The sequence below is a fragment of the Scyliorhinus torazame genome, chromosome 19, assembly GCF_047496885.1.
Source record: "Scyliorhinus torazame isolate Kashiwa2021f chromosome 19, sScyTor2.1, whole genome shotgun sequence".
NCBI classification, from domain to species: domain Eukaryota; kingdom Metazoa; phylum Chordata; class Chondrichthyes; order Carcharhiniformes; family Scyliorhinidae; genus Scyliorhinus; species Scyliorhinus torazame.
Window position 1 is genome coordinate 81,378,654 of NC_092725.1, and position 20,946 is coordinate 81,399,599.

Here is a 20,946-nt window from a genome sequence, read left to right on the forward strand (position 1 = left end):
AATGCAATTAACACCCACTTAAGGGCCCTAATTAGCATCTGGGCTGGTTCTCCTTAATTCTTAATTCCTAACTCACAATTAATTGCTCCAAGTGCCTGTTGATTACTTTTCCCACTGATTATGGATTCCAAAGCCTTACCCCCACTGATGCTATAATAACTGGTCTGCAGTTGCGAGGACTATCCTTATTCAAGAAAGTGTGTAAGTGTGGCCCATTGCCACTCTCCAATCCTCTGGTACCTCCCTCATATCAAGACAACATGAAAAATTAAGGCAAGACCTCCCATTAATATACCCCCATATGATACCTATATTCAAAAAGGAGGGAGGCAAAAAGCAGGTGACTATAGGCCAATTAGGCTAACATCTGTTATTGGAAAAATGTTGGAATCAATTATTAAGGAAGCAATAGCAGCACATTTGGAAAATTATAATCTAATCGAGAGAGTCAGCATGGCTTCATGAAAGGAAAATCATGTCTGACTAATCTGTTAAGAGTTTTTCGAGGACGTTTCAACCAAGGTGGATGGAGGGGAACCAGTAGATGTGTTGCATTTGGATCTCCAGAAGGCTTTTGACAAGGTACCTTGCAAAAGGTTAAGACCTAAGATAAGGGACAATGGGGTTGGGAGGTAGTATGTAGGCATGGATAGAGAATTGACTACTGCGCAGGAAACAGCAAGTGGGGATAAGGGGTTCTTTTTCAGGTCAGCGACCTGCAACCAGTGGAGTTCCACAGGGATCAGTGGTGGGACCGCAACTGTTTACCATGAGACATAGGAACAGAATTAGGCGATTCGGCCCATCAATTCTGCTCCACCATTCAATCATGGCTGATATGTTTCTCATCCTCATTTTCATGGCTTCTCCCAATAACCCCTGATCGCATTATTAATCAATAACCTAGCTATCTGTGTCTTAAAGACACTCCGTGACGTTTGCGGCAAAGTCTTCCACAGATTCACCACCCCTCTGGCTGAAGAAAGTCCTCCTCATCTCAGTTTTAAAGGATCATCACTTCAGTCTGAGGCTGTGCCCTCGGGTTCTAGTTCTACCTACCAGTGGAAACATCCTCTCCGTGTCTACTTTATCTAGGCCTCTCAGTATCCTGCAAGTTTCAATAAGATCCGCCCTCATGAGGACCAATTGCTTCTCCTCACTTAAAACATTGCTTTTTTAAAAATATGGCTTCTTGTAATATCTTTTATTTCAAGGAACTTGGATCAGAGTAGATACTCAGTGGTCAGAAAATTAGATGGAGATTTATTCCATTAAAAGAATAATGTGCAATGTAACATTTTCTGATCAGCTTTAAAGAAATTTTAATGTGGTCTCGACAAAAACTAACAAGTTTGATTTTATTACAGTATTAAAATCACATGTAAACAACACAAGCTGGTCTTGAAGTGTGTGCTATGTGCCTCATACCACCAATATAAAGCAGAGTTGATCATCCAGCATCTTACTGGCTTGACAAGAAGTCAATATTTAAAGGATTTCAGCTATACATTCCAGCACATGCAAAGTAAATTTTGCCTCAGGCATGAGAATGCCGAATTTTTCAGTGTTATTATTTTTGTGTGGATGTTGCCATCTGAAAGTTCTGACAGCAAGAATTAATACGACTAAGAGTTTGAAAGTGGTATCCCAAAGATTATTTCTTCTTTTTTTTTGAAGAGGAAGAGAAGAATGAAAGAAAAGAGGCAATTTTTCTTTTATAGTTGTCTGTTCTTAACCATACAGCTGTGAATGGTAAACCAGGCACACCCACCTGTAAAGATTTAAGGAAATTGCCTTCACAGGCACTTTTCATTCAAGAAGCCGTCAGTGACGCTTCAGCTCTACACTGCTTGCAGGTAAACTCTACTAAAACCAATACGTGTATGCCTCAGATATTTCAAGCTCCGAGAAAACAACAGCAATATCAATCAATCAATAGTTCACAAGTGGATTAACCAAGCAGGTTGACTGATTAAGTGTTTGCCGTCAATAAGTATACAAATCTTTCTCCATTAGAAATCTACATCACAATGAAAGCACTGGATTCTTTCTGCATTATTAAAAGATTTCCATGCGACCTGCACTCAGTAACTTGGCTTATGTGAACAAGGGCTTCCACTTCAAATTATAGATAGTCAGTGACCATTAAATAAGATCAAGTGAATGCATGTTGTTTAGGGAGCAGTCAAGATATCTTTATTTTTGGGAGGTGCTGAAGAGGGGTTTGGGGAGGGGTTTGTCCGGTGGGTTAGGCTGTTGTATGAGGTCCCGATGGCGAGTGTGGCCACAAATAGGAGGAGGTCTGAGTACTTTCGGTTGCACCGAGGGACGAGACGGGGGTGTCCCTTATCCCCCCTGCTCTTCGCACTGGCGATTGAACCCCTGGCTATGGCCAGTCGAGGAACTGGAGGGGGTTGGTGCGGGGTGGGGAGGAGCATAGGGTGTCGCTTTATGCGGACGACCTGCTGCTGTATGTGGCGGACCCGGTGGGAGGAATGCCAGAGGTAATGAGGATCCTTAGGGAATTCGGGGACTTTTTGGGGTACAAGCTCAATATGGGGAAGAGAGCTGTTCGTAGTTCAGCTAGGGGACCAGGAGAGGGGGATTGGCGAGCTCCCACTAAAAAGGGCGGAGAGGAGCTTCAGATATTTGGGGGTCCAGGTGGCCAGGAGCTGGGGGGCCCTGCACAGGCTTAACTTTACAAGGCTGGTGGAACAAATGGAGGAGGAGTTCAAGAGGTGGGACGCGTTGCCACTTTCCTTGGCGGGAAGGGTGCAGTCAATCAAAATGACAGTGCTCCCAAGGTTTCTGTTCCTGTTCCAGTGCCTCCCCATGTTTATCGTGAAGGTTTTTTTCAGGCGGGTTAACAGGAGAATAATGGGGTTTGTGTGGGCGCGAGGGACTCCGAGGGTGAGAAGGGTGTTCCTGGAGCGGAGTAGAGATAGGGGGGGCTGGCGATGCCCAACCTCTGTGGGTACTACTGGGCCGCCAATGCGACGATGGTGTGCAAGTGGTGATGGAGGGGGAGGGGGCTGCATGGAAGAGGCTGGAGACAGCGTCCTGTGTGGGTACAAGTCTGGGGGCACTGGCAACGGCGCCGCTGCCGCTCCCTCCAAGGAGGTATACCACGGCCCCAGTGGTGGTGCCTGCCCTCAAAATCTGGGGGCAGTGGAGGCGGCATAGGGGGCAAGTGGGGGCCTCAGCGTGGACCCCATTACGGGGGAACCACCGGTTCGCCCCAGGAAGAACAGGTGGAGGGTTTTCGGGGTGGCACAGGGCGGGGATACGAAAGTTGGGGGACCTGTTTGTGGACGGGATGTTCGCGAGCTTGGGTGAGCCGGAGAAGTATGGGCTCCCCCCGGGGAACACCTTCAGGTACTTACAGGTAAGGGCGTTTGCCAGACGGCAGGTGGTGGAATTCCCGCGGGTACTGCCACACAGTACAGGACAGGGTGCTCTCGGGTGGGGGTGGGTGGGAGTGGGGAACATCTCGGAAACGTACCAGGTGATGCAGGAGGAGGAGGAGGCCTCGGTGGTGGAGATGAAAGGTAAGTGGGAGGAGGAGTTGGGAGAGGAGATCGAAGAGGGGACGTGGGCAGATGCCCTAGGGAGGGTGAATTCTTCCTCTTCGTGTGTGAGGTTCAGCCTCATACAGTTTAAGGTGCTGCACAGGGCACACATGACCGGGACAAGGATGAGCCGGTTCTTTGGGGATGAGGACAGGTGTGTTAGGTGCTCAGGGATCCCAGCAAATCACACCCATATGTTCTGGGCATGCCCAGCGCTGGAGGAATTTTGGAAGGGCGTAGCGAGGACGGTGTCAAGGGTGCTAGGATCCAGGGTCAAACCGGGCTGGGGGCTCGCAATATTTGGGGTGGCAGAGGAGCCGGGAGTGCAGGAGGCGAAAGAGGCTGGAATTCTGGCCTTTGCGTCCCTGGTAGCCCGGCGAAGGATTCTTCTTCAGTTGGGGGGTTGATTTTTTAGATTGTGTTTTGTACTTAACCCTGATGGGTTCTTTTTTCTTTCTCATTTTGTTATTGATATTTTATGAAAACCTTTAATAAAAAATTATTTAAAAAAAAAAAGATATCTTCATTTTAAGATAATTCACTTTCCAAGTTTAAGTGGTGAAGAAAGAATTGTGCGACAATTCCATTATGGTACTCTTCTGTCCTGGATCTGGACTCCACTGAATTGGTCACTAATAGTACAAAAGTATAATTAAGCCCACACAGTTATCAAGATCTTCAAAAGCATTATATGAAAGCAGCAGTGATTCCGATGATTGGAGACATGAGGAAATGTTTATAATTCAGCCCCACTCAGATGTCAAAGACCTTTGTAGTCTGTGGCATTTGCCACAGAGAAGTGATAATGAGGGCAATAGATGAGGCCCACCACAACCAAAGGCATGAATAAAATGACGACAAGAAACCAGAAGGCAATCCTACTCAACATCTGCTGGAGATGGTATGGAGGTCAGCAGTGGAGGAGTGATCAGGAGGACATAGGTTTAGCATCGTAAAAGATTCAATGACCTGATAAGATCTAGAAAGGTGAGGCAAGTGATAACCATGTGACAGATCTCTAACTATATACATCGCCATACACATGGGTTGAGCAGACTTAATGCCCTTACAATGATATAACTGTGCACTTGCTTTGACAATGGGAGTGAACTCAAGGCGCCACACCATTAGTTGCAATTTGTAGGTAACTTGGTTTAAGTTTTCTCTATTTATTTTGCCCTTCCTTTCTCCTCTGGTAATAATAATTGACAATGTTTTCAATCAGACTTTTATGTTATTAAAGCTTAATGTTGTAACTGAAATGAAGCTTAAGGCACAGGGGCTGGGGACTGGGCTTGGTTGTGTTCCATGGTGTGTGATGTGAGGCAATGTTGCTGATGGATGTTTTTGTATGGCAGTGGATTTATTCAGATGTGAGCTTGCTGGATAATTTCTGTCTCCGATGAAAGTTAAGGTGCAGAGACATATGTCATAGGACTGACAGGCACTCAAGTGAAGCATTGCTAAATCAGCATGGCCCTTGTTGCCATCCCATCCTGCTAATCGCCATAATGGCTCCGCAGCAGCCTTCTTCCCAACATCTGGGCACCAGGGCTCCTCTACAGCATTCCCTTTGTCTTCCTCTTCCTCCTTCAAGGAAGAACGGCGTTCTAGTTTCTTCTCCTCATCCTGCTCCAGTTCGCTCTCTATAGTTTTGTGGTGTGGCAAGCAGCAAATGACCACAATATGACACACCTTGGCTCGTACTGGAGGAAACAGAAGCGAAACTTTAAGATGTCACTAGTCTGTTCAATGCAGGTTTGTATTGATTGCTTTGGTTGCAGCACCTATCTCCTTCCATATCTGGACACCAGATAGGTGCCAGGAGCCACCTCCGTAAAGAATAGCCCTTATCCATCAGTAGCAACCCACAGAGTGTGGATGTTGGCCTCAAGGTGTACCACCTGAGACTCACGCAGGATGAAGGAATCATGACAATTGCCTGAAAACCAGGTGCACACCTGCAAAGATATACTTCCTATGATCACAGACCAGCTGGACATTTAATGAGCCTTTTCTGTTCAAGAATCTGTCTGACTGGTCTATCGGTGTCTTGATGGCTATGTGGGTGCAAGGATCCTTAGGGGATCCTTCAAAGCTGGCAAATCTCAATGCTCTCAAAAGACTGCAACTTTTACTTTATTTTTATAAAGTGTGGAGGAACAGAGTTACAGGACCGTTAATTAGTTTTAACAACAGGTGGAAAACATTTATTCACACTGAAAAGTTGGATAATTATACAATACTCCTTTACTTCTCACTTAGCTGAACAAATACACAGATTTTAAAATTAAACGGATTTAAAAAGTACATTTTATGCTTCAGTGGTTCGGTTAACACAAATCCCCCCTTTTTTTTAAATAAACATTTTATTGAGGTATTTTTGGTATAGTAACAACAAAATAAACAATATACATGAAACCATAAACATAGTGCAAAAGCCATTTACCTTGCGTACAGTTCCCACCCTTATTGACCCCCTACTCTAATCTAAACTACCACCCCCCCACATCCTGTCCAGCCTTTCCACTAGCTGTCTGTCTGTCTTCACTGAACAATGTTTTGTTTAACATCAGACTTCTTGGAAACTTCTCTTCATTTCTCTAGTTTCCTTAACTAGCTGCTCTTCTGATCACGGCACTTGTTTTCTTATCCATTACTCCACGGTATGGTTTTTCTTCTAGCAAATCTGAGAGAAGGTCCCCCTCTTGCCTTCTAAGCCAACTGCTTCTGCGAGAGCAGCCATCTCTCTCACTACCTATCTCAAATTAGCTAAACTAAAACTTAAAAGCTTTGTGCAGGTTAGATGCATTGGCCATGCTAAATTGACCCTAGTGTCCAAATGGTTAGGTGGGGTGGGGGAGCCTAGGTGGCATGCTCTTTTGGAGGGTTGGTGTAGACCTGAGACTCCTTCTGTACTGTGGTGATTCTATGCTTCTACCTTTAAAACAATACTTTATTTCTAATGTTTACTAATACAAATTCCGTAAAGTACCTTTCTTTTCTGAACAATGTCAATTGTAAAGTCTGAACATTCACAGAGATACTCGAATAGAGCTCATGCAGAAGAAAAGACTTGCATATCGCACTTTTCACAACTACAGATTGCTCTAAAGCATTCTTTTTTTTTAAATTCCATTTTATACGCAATGCTAAACAACCAAGCAGAATAATACACACATATATCCTCCAAAACACAACCTAACCCCTCACAAAACATAAACCCTCCCCCACGAGCAACTAACCGTGGCCACTCCTTCAAATACACAATAAACGGCTACCATCTCCAGTAAAACCACTCAATTGCCCCTCTCAGTGTACTTGACATTCTCGGATATACACCTTGGCGACTATGTTAAGTAAAGAAGTAGGGCGGTACGACACACATTTCAAGGGGTCCTTTTCCTTTTTTTAAAAAAAGTGAAATTTATGCTTGCATCAGCGTCTCGAGCAGGAAGCCCCGTATTACCAAGTCCGCAAACATCCCACTAATAACGGCACCAGCTGTCCCGCAAACATCTTACAAAATTCCATCAGGAACCCATCCAGCCCTGGGGCCTTACCTGTCTGCATTGCCCTATTGCAGTCAAGACCTCCTTTTTGCCCAACGACCTCTCTAACCCTTCATGCTCTTCCTCCTCCACCTCAGGAAACTCTTAAACCCTCCAGGAACTCCAATGTACCTGGCCTCTGCCCTGGTGGCTCCCACCTACAAAGGTTCTTATAAAACGCTTCAAACACCCCAGTAACTTTGTCCAGCGTGGCACTAGCCTGCCATCTGACTTTCTGACCTCGATAATCTCTCGAGAGGCCACATGTTGCCTCAACGAACAAGCCAATAGACGACTGGCCTTCTCCTCATACTCCTACATAACCCTCCTTGAGCACCGCAACTGGCGCACCACAGTCTGTAGATAACAGATCAAACTGCATCTGCAGCTTCTTTCTTCTAGCCATTACAAACTCAATTGCCATTACTTTAGTCAGAGTATCTACTGCGATAGGCGTGGCCCCACATGACAAGGCCATCTCTGCCACCTTTGCTCCCAACAAGCTTCCATACCTTTTCCATCTCCGATAAAAAGCTACCTTCTTTCCAAAAATCTTCTTCATGGCTTTCGACATCTTCTCAGAAAGTACTGCTAGATGGGTCCGGTTTGTCAACCAATTTCCCCTGAGAACTGGGCTAAAAGAACCAAAAGTCAAGGACTTTGGCAGGGGCTACCTTATGTGCAACCTCCTCTGACATGCAGACACCAGAGATTCTGCCCCAAAGCATTTTACAGCCAAGAAGTTTTGAACTGTAGCCACTACTGTAATCTGCATCTTGTTCTTCTAGAAGGCATACCGAAACGGAAGAGAAAGCTATGTTAAGACTGGTAGCTGAAACACCTGGTCAAACAGAGCTTACTTAGCCAGAGCATGTGCCAAAGTGATTTGCTGCAATGTACTATGTGCACACAAAGATCAAGAAAAATATGATGCAACAACTACACAATAGTCAGATCTAAGTGATCTCACAGCCAGATAAAAGTCTTGCCACATCCAGTCCTGACTGGTGGGGGACAATTAAACAACTACCAGGAGGAGGCTTCACAAACATCCCCATCCTCAGCAAAATGGGGCCCAGCACATCAGTGCAAAAGACAAGGCTGCAGCATTTGCAACTAATTTCAGCCAGAAATGCAGAGTCAGCAAATTTGATTCACTCCAGGTGATATAAAGAAAAACAACTAAAGACACTAGAAATCGCAAAAATGTAATGAACCCTAATGACATCCTGGCAGCACTACTGAAAACTTGTGCTCCGAACCAAGCAGTTCCAGTGCAGCTACAACACTGACATCTCATTGAAAACGTATATACTTTCCCAAGGTATGCCCTGTCCACAAAAGGCAGGACAAGTCCAATCCGACCAATTACCACCCCATTAGTCTACTCTCGACCAGCAGTAAAGTGATGCAAGAAGTCATTAATAGTCAAGTGGCACTTACTCAGCAATAACCTACTCACTGATACTTAGTTTGGATTCTGCCAGGGCTACTCGGGCTTCTGATCTCATTATAGCCTTGGTCCAAACATGGACAAAAATAGTTCAACTCAAGAGATGACATTTGGCAGAGTGTAGCATCAAGGAACCCAAGCAAAACTGAAGTCAACAGGAATCGGGGGAAATTTCTCCATTGGTTGAAAAGCCAGCATAAAGGAAGGCAAATGCTTCAGCCCCAGCCCATCACTGCAGGAGTTCTTCAGGGTGGTGAACCAGCCTAATCATCTCCAGCTGCTTCATCAATGACATTCCCTGCATCATAAGGTCAGAGATGGAGTGGCAGTTCAGATTTTTATGAAGCAAGATCTGAACAACATTCAGGCTTGAGCTGATGTGTGGCAATCATCACATTATTGCTAAGAAATGGCCATTTCCAACAAGGGGAATCTATCCATCTCCCCTCGACATTCAAAGGCATTACCATCAATGAATCCTGCACCATCATCCGGGGGTTACCACTGACCAGAAACTGAACTAGAAGCATATAAATACAGTGGCTACAAGAGCATATCAGAGACTGGGAATTCTGCAACGAGTAGATACTTGACTCCCCAAAGCCTTTTCATTATCTACAAGTCAGGGGTATGATAGAATACCCTTCACGAGCCTGGATGAATGCAGCTCCAACACTCAATAAGCTCCAAGTACAGCAGCCTGCTGGATCAACACTCCATGCACCAACTTAAAAATTCACGCAATGATGCACTGGCAGTAGCTGCATCTGTTGATTATTCTTTTGTCTACTATATATGTACTATATATGTTCTCGTGGCCGCAGAAAATTACTTTTCACTGTACTTCGGTACATGGGACAATAAATATCAATCAAACCTACCAGATACACAACAGCACACTCACCACAGCTACTTCAATAGCACCTTCCCAACCTGCAACCTCTACTACCAAGAAGGACGATGGCAGCAGATATGGGAAGCACCACCAACTTCAGGCTTCCCTCAAAGCCACACACAGCCCCACCGGGAACTTTATTGCTGTCCTTTCATTGTTGCTCAGTCAAAATATTGGAGTTCTCTTCCGAACAGCACTGTTGGTACAGCGCTGTCATAGGTACTCAAGATGAACTGTAGCAATTCATCACCACCCTCTCAAGTAATGTTAAGTAATATTGAATGAGGGATAAATATTGACAAGAGCACCAGGGGAAACTTCCTCACTCTTCAAAGTTAATTCATGTGATCTTTTAAGTCCCACCTGAGGGGGGGGGGGGGGGGGGGGGGGGGGGGCATTACCTCAGTTTAATATTTCATCCAAGGGATGGCATCATAGGCAGTGCAGCACCACATAACTGGAATGTCAACTTAGAACAATTTTGTTCTTCAGTTACTGGTATGGGACTGCTATTCGAGGTAATCAGGGTACGGTGCGAGATCCAGTAGAAATTCTAACTTAACACATGATTATCATTCCAAGGAGACGTAGCTAAGTCTGCAACTAAAGTAAATCAAAAGTGTATCAACTGCTACCCATTTTACCATTTACTGTGCGATAATTCTGTTTTGCAGTTTATACCTTAAACAATGGTCAAGTGCAGTGCTTATTTTAACACCTTCTGAAGTTGAGGAAGAGCAAGTGACGGGAAATGATATAACTAGCAAGCGAAAATATAGTGATGAAAGTTGTTTTGACATTGTGTTTACTGTGAATTATTTTGATATTGACATCCTCTGCTTAATGAGGAGAAACTCATCCTTAGGATTACTTTGAATGTTGCACTTAAAGTCTAGAGCAGTCATTTTCAAACTCAAGGTAGGTCACAGGCGGGTGTCGGGAGGGTCGGTGAAGGTGTCGGGAGGGTCACGGTGGAGCGATCAGTCACGGCGTCCCCGATCACGATAAGAAGTGACCAACCGTCGCAACCAGCTTGCAAGAATGCCGTCCGTCCCGCGCATGTGTGCTCCCTCAGCCGGATCTCGCAGTGCGCAGGTCCGGGGCCCAGCGGGCCAGACAGCCTCCTCCTGATGTCAGCGCTTGCTCCAAGAACCAGGTTTTTTTAAAAAGAAAAATTGATGCGAGTCTTCTCGCCAGAAGTGCCGGCAGAGAGCCGTACACTGACATCACGTGCTCTGGGCACGATGTAACGGAGGAGAGATTCCTCCATTTTGTTGCTTCAAGCAAGCAAGCAACAGGACTGTGTGAAGAACTGAAAATGGATAATTTTGTAACAAAGGAAAAAGAGGGCCAGAAACACAAACAGGCCAGGATCTCCAAATCTGCTGGAGAGAGTTTCTCAGGAGAATCCATGGCAGGACAAAGCAGTGCTGGTGTGAGCTGTATCCAGTGCTTGAGGGCCAATGGTAAACAAACAATTAAGAAGGAACTGAAATTGACTTCTGGTGGCGGCCATGGAGGAGTAGGTTGTGCATTCGGCAGCTCCCGCCTGGAATGGACTCTCGGACCTTTTTTCAGGAGTTTTCACAGGCTTTTTGGGGCAGATTGGTGAAGTGAACACTGTCAAAAGGATTCCCTCCTCTCTGTTGTTTGGATAGCTGGACCAGGAGTGGCCAGGTGAAGCGTTTAAGTCCCAACAGACAGAAGCATGCGGAGCGGGCACCGAGGCACGGCATGGCGGCCGGTATAGACCAGGGTGCATAGGCGCAGTGGTCACAGGAGCAACAGGAGTTCCTTAGGGGCTGCTTTGCTGATCTTAGAAGGACATGCTGGCCCCGATGAAGGCATCAATAGACCAAATGATCGCAACTCAGGCGACACAAGGGAAAGCGATTAAGGAGATGGAGAAAAAGCTATCCGACCATGAGGACGAGTTGGTTGTATTGGCCCTTAAGGTGGAGGTGCAGGATAGCCTCCACAAGAAGTGGCAGGAGCGACTGAAGGACCTAGAAAACAGGTCCAAGAGACAGAACCTGAGAATTGTGGACCTCCCCGAAGGTGTGGAGGGGTCGGATGCGAGAGAATTTGTGTCCAAGATGCTGGAGACGCTGATAGGGACGGGGGTATTCCCTCGACCCCTGGAGCTGGACGGGGCGCACAGTGCTCTCGCAAGGAAGCCCAAGGCGAATGAACCGCCGAGGGCCATGGTGGTGAGCTTTCATCGCTTCTTGGACAAGGAACTTGTCTTGCGGTGGACAAAAAAAGAATGGAGCAGCAGGTGGGAGAACAGTGTGATACGCATCTACTAGGACCTGGGTGCGGAGCTGGCCAAGAGGTGTGCTGGATTCAACCGGGTGAAGGCGACCCTCTTCAGCAAGGGGGTGAAATTTGGGATGCTACACCCAGCGAGGCTATGGGTCATGTACAAGGAACGGCATCACTATTTTGAGACGCCGGACGAGACGTGGTCATTCGTCAAACAAGAAAAGCTGGACTCAAATTAAAGAACAGTTAAGCTTTGGTGGAATGCAGCGGTGGGGCTGGGTAACACGGTACCGTTTCTAATATAAGATTGTATACAATGTTGGGTGTGTGTAAGGGCTCTGGTGGTGGCTGGAGGGTGCAGTGTTTTCGGCAAACTTGAGATATGGAGGGGGGCCTGAACTTAGTGCGATTTTTCGGGAGGTTGTAGCCTTGGTTCAACAAGTGTCTCCTCACGGGGCAATGTCTTCTGTTTATTTTTCATTTCGTATTACTATTTACTCACTGGGGCTGGAGAGGTAGTTTAATTGGTTTATTCATGTGGGGAGGGGGGTCCGGACAATGAGGCGACAGTTTGATCGGCGCCAGGGGCGGAGCTGCCGGGGTTAGCATGGGTCAGCTGACTCTCGGGAGCGTAGTGGGGGGTGAGCAAGTGCTCAGCTGGTGTTTGGCGGGGGGTTTTGGGTCATGGGGCTGTTTGGGGGGGGGGGGGGGGGCGGATGCTGCTTTGCTGACAGAGGAGGTATCAATTTCAGGGTACCAATTGAGGGTCGGGGGCGGCGGCTCCCTGTGGGGGCGCTTCAGGAAGCGAAGGAGGGATAAACTCTGACAAGAGCACCAGGGAAAACTTCCTCAGTCTTCATAGTTCGAGGTCGGTCAAAAAAGGGTGATGTCTAGTCGGCGAAGGGGGGGGGGGGGGGGGGTTAGCCCCCCCGTCCAGGCTGATCATGTGGAATGTGAGGGGTTTGAATGAGCCAGTCAAATGAGCGCGCGTGTTCGTGCATCTAAAGGGGTTAAAGGCAGACGTAGCAATGCTTCAGGAGACACATTTAAAGCTCACAGATCACACGAGATTGAGAAAGGGATGGGTAGGCCAGGTGTTCCATTCAGGGCTGGATTCGAAGACTAGGGGGGTAGCAATTCTGATCAGTAAGGGAGGGTGTGGCATTTGAGGCTGGGAGAATTGTGGCAGATAAGGGGGTCAAGTATATAATGGGGAGTAGAAAGTGGGAGGGGGTCCGGGTGGTGTTTGTGAACGTCTATGCTCCGAATTGGGACGATGTGGAATTTATGAGACGCATGCTACGCAAAATCCCGGATTTAAGATCACACAACCTGATCATGGGGGGAGACTTTAGTCATTGACCCCGAGCTGGACCGGTCGAAGTCCAGGACAGGGGAGCGACCGGCAGTGGCTAAGGAACTGAAGGTTTTTATGGAGCAGATGAGGAGGTTGGATCCCTGGAGGTTCGCGCTGCCGAGAGCGAAGGAGTTCTCTTTTTTTCTCCCACGTTCATTAGGGTTTATTCCCGCATAGACTTCTTTGTCTTGAGCAGGGCGTTAATCCCAAAGGTGGCGGGGACAGAATACTCAGCAATCACAGTCTCGGACCATGCCCCGCACTGGGTGGACCTGCGGCTTAGTGAGGAGAGAGGGCAGCGCCCACTCTGGAGACTGGATGTGGGGCTGCTGGCGGACGAAGAGGTTTGCGGGCGGATTAGCAGGAACATCCAGGATTACCTGGAAACAAACGATACGGGTGAGGTAGCAGCGGCAACGGTCTGGGAGGCTCTGAAGGCAGTTGTCAGAGGGGAGCTCATCTTAATTCGATCCCATTGGGAAAAGAGAGAAAGAGCGGAGAGGGAGAGACTGGTGGAGAAGATACTCCGAGTGTACAGGAGATACGCGGAGGCCCCTGAGGCGGGGCTACTGAGGGAGCGGCAGAGTCTGCAGGCGGAGTTTGAACTGCTGACCACAGGGAAAGCGGTAGCACAGCTGAGGAAGGCAAGGGAGGCAGTCTATGAGTACGGGGAGAAAGCGAGTAGAATGCTGGCACACCAACTGCGAAAGAGGGAAGCGGCCAGGGAAATCGGGGGAGTAAAGAATAAGGAGGGTAACATGGTCTTGGATCCGCGGTGGTGAACGGAGTCTTTAAGGAGTTCTATAGTAAACTATACGAGTCGGAGCCCCTGACGGGAGCGGAAGGGATGAGGCAATTTTTGGACCAGTTGAGGTTTCCAAAGGTGGAAGAGGACCTGGAGAAGGGACTGGGGGCCCCGATTGAATTGGAGGAGATTGTCAAGGGTATAGAGGGCATGCAATCGGGTAAATCCCCAGGGCCAGACGGTTACCAGGTAGAATTCTACAAGAAAGTTTTGGAAATATTGAGCCCACTGCTGATGAGGACCTTCAATGAGGCTAGAGAGAAAGGAACCGTCTGCCCAACAATGTCACAGGCCTTGATCTCATGCATTCTTAAAAGAGGGAAGGACCCGGAACATTGCGGGTCATACAGGCCGATTTTGCTTTAAACGTGGATGCCAAATTGCTAGCTAAGATTCTGGCCACAAGAATTGAGGATTGCGGCCCAGGGGTGATAGAGGAAGATCAGACTGGGTTTGTTAACGGCAGACAACTCAATACCAATGTCCGGAGACTTTTGATGCCCTCAGAGGGAGGGGAGGCGGTAACAGCGATGGACGCAGAGAAAGCCTTTGACCGGTTGGAGTGGGAGTACCTGTGGGAAACACTGGGGAGGTTCGGGTTTGGTGAGGGCTTTATTGGCTGGGTGAAATTGCTGTACCAGGCGCCTGTAGCAAATGTATGTACAAACTGGCTGAGGTCGGGGTACTTCGAGCTTCACCGGGAAACGAGGCAGGGGTGTCCCCTCTCTCTGTTACTATTTGCCCAAGCTATAGAACCGCTAGCTATGGCGCTGAGAGCCTCGAGGAACTGGTTCGCGGGGGTGGGTGGGGGGGGGGGCATCAGGTCTCGCTATATGCAGATGATTTGCTCCTGTACATTTCGGACCCAGTGGAGGGGATGGGGGAGGTTCTGCGGATCCTGAGGGATTTGGGTACTTTTTCAGGGTACAAACTGAGCATGGGAAAGAGTGAGTTGTTTGTGATCCAGGCCAAGGGGCAAGAGGAGAGAGTGAAAGAGCTGCCGCTCAGGATGGTAGAGAAAGATTTTCATTACCTGGGTATACAGGTGGCCAGGTAATGGGGTGCCCTGCACAGGCTCAACCTGACCCGGTTGGTGGAGCAAATGGAAGGGGACTTTAAAAGGTGGTACATTCTCACGCTGTCACTGGCAGGGAGGGTGCAGACCGTGAAAATGACTGTCCTCCCCAGATTTTTGTTTGTCTTTCAGTGCCTCCCCATCTTCATCCCCAAGGCCTTTTTTAAGCGGGTGAGTAGGATAATTTTGTGCTTTATGTGGGCGAATAAGACCCCGCGAGTAAGGAGATCGCTGTTGGAGCACAGTCGCGGAGAGTCGGGTTTGGCGCCTCCGAACTTACGCAACTACTACTGGGCGGCCAATACAGCTATGATTAGGAAGTGGGCGGGGGGGGGGGCAGCTGGAGGCGGCATCATGCAAAGGTACTAGTCTGGGAGCTGCTTCGATAACGACTCCTTTGCCGTTCTTGCCGACCGTTACTCCACAAGTCCGGTGGTGGTGGCGACACTGCGGATCTGGGGACAGTGGAGGAGGTACAAGAAGGTGGAGGGAGCGTCGGTCTGGACCCAGATATGTAACAACCACAGGTTTGTCCCAGGTAGGATGGATGGTGGGTTCCAGAGCTGGCAGAGGGCAGGCATCAGAAGGATGGGAGGTCTGTTCATAGATGGAAGCTTTCCCAGTTTGAAGGCGCTAGAGGACAAATTTAATCTGCTGCCAGGAAACGCCTTTAAATATCTGCAAGTACGAGCCTTCCTGAAAAACAGGTAGTGGCCTTTCCGACGCTGCCGCCACTGAGGATACAGGACAGGATGGTCTCCGGCACCTGCGTGGGGGAGGGGAAGGTGTTGAATATCTACCAGGAACTACAGGAGGCGGAGGAAACCCTTGTGGAGGAGCTCGAGGGAAAGTAGAAGGAGGAGCTAGGTGAGGAGTTGGAAGCGGGTCTGTGGGCAGAGGTCCTGGGCAGGGTTAATTCCTCCTCATCATGTGCCGCCAGGCTCAGTCTAATTCAATTTAAGGTGGTCCACCGGGCACACATGACGGCAGCGAGAATGAGCAAGTTTTTTGGGGCAGAAGACAGTTGTATGAGGTGCAAGGGCAGCCCTGCAAACCATGTCCACATGTTTTGGGCATGACCGGAGCTTAGAGAATTCTGGCAAGGGTTCTCAAGGGCACTGTCCAAGTCCTTAACACACGGGTGGTGCTGAGTCCAGGGATAGCGATCTTGGAGTGTCAGACAACCCGGGAGTTCAGGGGGCGAAAGAGGCCGACGTCTTGGCCTTTGCCTCCCTAGTATCCCGGAGACGGATTTTATTAATGTGGAGGGACTCGAAGTCCCCGAGTGTAGAGTCTTGGGTTAATGACATGGCTGGGTTTCTCAGCCTCGAGAAAATAAAGTTTGCCTTAAGAGGGTCTACGCTAGGGTTTTCTCGGAGGTGGCAGCCGTTCGTCGACTTTCTCGGGGAAAATTAAAATGTCAGCAGCAGCAATCCGTAGGTTTGGGGGGGGTGGAATGCTTCATTGGGATGGTGTGGGAAGACTGAGTCACGTGGGATAATGTCTATTTAATTGTTATCGTATATTCTCTTTTTGCACTATGTTAATGTTAACTCTAGTTTGTTTTGTTATTATTGTTACTACTGTTTTATTCTGCAAAACCTTAGTAAAAATATTTTTTTTAAAAAAGGAACTGAAATCGGAACAAAGCAATATATACATAAATGATTTCTTGAGGTGTGGCATTGTTAATTTTGCCAATTCAAATCATGTGCATTATATGCAGGGAAGTACTAGCAAATGAAAGTTTAAAACCCTCAAAAATTCAAAGGCATTTGAAGACTAAGCATGGCAAGTTCGAGGACAAGCCTCGATTTTATTCAAAGGATGCAGTGAGAACTTAAAATCGTCAGCTGCAGTCCTTAGCAGATATGCAATATTGAACGACAAAGCAAGTGAGATTGTGAGGAACACGTGTCAGGGTAAAGGTAAGGAATAATGATGGGTCATGATGGCCGGCGGTAAAAGTGGATCCTGGAAAAAAAAAGTTTGAAAAACACTTGTATAGAGTAAATCTACACCTGAGATATAACTGATATTATTCAGCAAGCAAAGATTCTCGAGAGAGAGGATATTCTCCATCTGCTTTCAAGCATTAGGAAGTTGAGCATGTCTTTTTAAAATCGTCCAAAGGAATGCCTCTTGGTCAAATCAGCTCCCCCTTGCAATGTGGAACCTTAGAACTGGCCCTAACTGTGGTCACAGCTTTGAAAACTTGAGACTGCAGATAACCTTAACAATGCTTTCCAAAGCTAATAATTTCAATCAATTTGTAAATAGTGCAGTTTTGAGCACTCTCATGTGGCACAGGTTTTGCAACTATAACTACCATAAAATACTAGGAATAAAAAAAAGAGAAAAGTGGAACAAAATAATTCAGCATCGTGATTTTTACAACCCACAAATTAAAAACAGGCACTTTCACTCTAATGCACTATTTTATTTTTCTTTTACAGCTTAATTTGTTACAATGATTGCAGCTATTGGAGGGATAGTCTTTACACTTGAGAATCATCAAAATAGCCATGGGTGGGGGTTGCTCAATGATTTTAAAATCTGATTGAATCAAATACCCCCAAACTAGCGACTACTACAGTTCAGCTTTACATTCTAACAAAATAAAGCCTTCTTGATGGTTATTACAACTAGAATACTTTAAAAAATCATTTAAATTGTGGAATAGGAGAAAAAACAGCTAGATGGGAGGGAATTATGAAAAAGGCCTGATTTCTTTCCCTAAACGTTTTGAATATATGCAATAAACAAACCAAAAACTTGAAGTAGAACTATAGTCTTTTAGAGCACTTGAGATCAGAGTTAAATAGTAATTTGGTTAGAAAATCAAGATCTTGATCGAGACTTAGATGTAGACCGCATTTAGTCAATCAGGTCCAATGTTTTGCAGCATCTCAGTTTAATGCACGGAATTGCTTCACATCCACGCAGAGTTCCTTTATCTTATCTTAAATTTTGTTAGAACACAGTGTTGGCAGAACACTCTTAACAGCCAGTCACACAGACTGACCTATATGCAACCCAGCCATGACCAAAGCTTCCTTTGACTATAAAAGGTTAGAGTAGACAGCAGATGGGAGCCACATATCTAGTCTCATTCTTAACACAATTTTTTTAAAAACCTATTTATAATCTGAAAGGGAGCAAGCCTTAACAAGACTTCACTTGAAGTCAGATTTTAATTGGTATCTGCACTGTTCTGCATCATGGACAAGTCCAAAACGTGCTTTAAAAAGCACAATTTTACAAACTGACACTTTGCAGAAGTACTCTGTCGAAGCTGAAACACAATTCAGGCAGGGGAATTAAGACTCAATGCTATACAAACAGCAGCAATGTGAGCACAGATTGGAAAATATGTGCATAATCCAACACGTGCTTTTATTTTCGATTACTAGATTTGATCAGTTCCTTTTCTAAATTCCTTCACATACCCTCAAGTGAATATTTATGATGCCCAGTTTCACAGTTTTGAAAGTTCCTTCTACTGAGTGGAAAATAAAGTATTGTTAAATAATTTCTCACTTCTGCCTCATGCTAAGTACTTACTGCCAGTTGATTTGGATATAGTATTAGTAGAAGCCTAGTGGGAGGTGCTTGGCCCAAAGAAAACACTAGGGGAGAAAAAAATGGCAATTAGAGGGGAAATAACCCAAAATAAATTAATCTGAAATCAAAAGATACATATGTTCCTAATATTTCTCTAACTTTCATTCAAATGTAGTTATTCCTGATCCAAAGTCAAAAAGAAATTGGCCAGCAGTGAGTTTGCTAATATCTTTAAATGAACATAGTTACGTCATCACAGGAAGTGATGCAATGCCACATAATACACCAGCCATCTTAGTAACAGCACTGAGGGAAAGCCTCCATTAAAAATCTGTGTTCAACCTCTACACTGGCCTTCAGTTTAGTTTGCATTACCTTCAAATAATACAACAATTTGAACATTCTGATGCCTCAGTGCATTGGTAGAACCATTGTCAATTGGCTCATCTTCTGTGTTGTCGCTTTGCAAGAAAAATCAAAAACTAAACCCATTATCCTATCAATTCTTCCTAGCCGTGTATCATCATGTTCAAATGTTTAATATATTTGCCCTTAAAACATACAATTGCCTCCACTCAACTATTCCACATGTCAAAGCATCCAATGCTGCAACAAGCCTTCGCAAAAATAAATTTTTCCTCACCGGACACTTGATGACAATCTTAAATTGATGACCACTTGTCACTGACTCCACAGCCAGAGGAAATAATTTTTTCCCGTTCAATCGGAAACAACCCTTCATAATTCTAAACCTCAAAAACCCTTCTCATCTCTCAAGGAAATAGACAGAGTAGTTTAAGTATCTCCTTATAAATATAGGATTCCATTCATAGCTATGTTGGTGAATCTGAATTGCATACTCTTTTAAATGTAATGTTCTTTTCATCATAGAATGCCCAAACATGCTTGGCATTCTAATTGTGCCATAAGCAATGTTTTGTACAAATTTATACTTCAGTTGTTTGGTAGTACCAAACTTGCTGTAAAAGACAGGCATGCTTATTTATGAAGCTTTTCGTCTGGCACTGATCAGGACTGATTCACAAAGATTCAATCTGTAAAGGGATCAACAATTTATACTACATGGAGAGAGAGCTGACAACTGGTTGGCAAGTGCATGCTGATTGGAAGAGATGCTGCCATGTAGAATGCACAAGGGGACAGTTAACTGCCAAGCTTTGGGTTAATTTAGACCAGGCAGGTTGACTTGGATTGGTCAAGGCATTGCCCTGGAGAAGGAACCAAGGAATGACTGTCCCCCACTCTTTTGGTTAGTTCAAAAAGGCACAATGAGTGAATATGCTCTTCTATCTCCAAAGTACAGGGCTCCCTGTATGAATATAATGTAGCTTCTAGCACGCGTAAGTGAGCCACGCTGCCCGTCCAACTGAATCTTAAATTAGTTGTCAGTGTAATTTTTAGCACAATCTGGATTATTTTGCAAGTGTTGGCCAACCAAGGACAATCGAATGTTGGGCACTTGAGTTTTGCAAGCACAGGTGCTTGGGTATGGTCAGTACTTTGCCTACTGCAAACAGCCAAAGGGACATGCTAATTGATATAATCTGCCAGTCGCTGGTACGTATGGCCTATGTTCCTGGCATCACACTGGCACTGAGATTCATAGACCACATTACACATTGGCAGGACGTCTTTTTGGCTTGATGGCATCATCCTGTGGAGAATACTGCACAGTAGCAGCATGATGCAGCCAGCTTCACCAGTTGAGACACCTTACCCTTAACCTGAGCTAAACAGGGCACTTTTCAGGTCCAAACGTGGCAGCCATTAGGCCCATTCATGGGTTTGCGTGACATACAATGAGCAATGATCTAATCAGAGTAGCCATTGTTGGGCAGGATGACTTTGATGCCGCTCGACTTCAGCATCACGCTTGCACAGGGAGACAGCGATATAGTGGTATTGTCACTGGACTGGTGATCCAGAGACCCAGGGTAACTTTGGGGACCCGAGTTCAAATCCTGCCACGACAGGTGGTGGAAACTGAATCCATTAAATATCTGGAATTAAAAGTTTAATTATGACTATGCAACCATTGTCGATTGAAGTAAAAAACACAGTTGGTGCACTAATGCCCATTAGGGAAGGAAATCTGCCATCCTTACCTGGTCTGGCCTACAAGTGACTCCAGATCCACAGCAGTGGTTGACTCTGAAATGCCCTCTGAAATGGTCTTGCAAGTCACTCAGTTAAATTAAACAACTACAAAGTCAATAAAAAGGAAACAAACTGCACAAACTACCCAGCATGGACCCATGCACCGGAAACAACAATGGCGGGAAACCCAGTCGATCCTGCAAGGTCTTCCTGGCTAACATCTGGGGCTTGTGCCAAAATTGGGAGAACCGTCTCACAGACTAGTCAAACCAGCATGACATACCTCAGAATCAT

At 46.1% G+C, this 20,946-nt stretch overlaps 1 protein-coding gene across 3 annotated transcripts in view; it reads right to left on the minus strand.

The window, feature by feature from the left end:
* dcp1b (decapping mRNA 1B) overlaps positions 1-20,946 on the minus strand; it is a 260,055-nt gene that overhangs the window by 62,544 nt on the left and 176,565 nt on the right. Inside the window, exon 2 of one of the 3 annotated variants that reach the window (XM_072484611.1) lies at positions 18,535-18,599. The exons of the other annotated variants lie outside the window; for them this stretch is intronic. Within the exon in view, the coding sequence (XP_072340712.1) occupies position 18,535 (1 nt within the window). The 5' untranslated portion in view covers positions 18,536-18,599. The remainder of the gene's footprint in view (positions 1-18,534; positions 18,600-20,946) is intronic. 3 annotated transcript variants of the gene reach the window in all.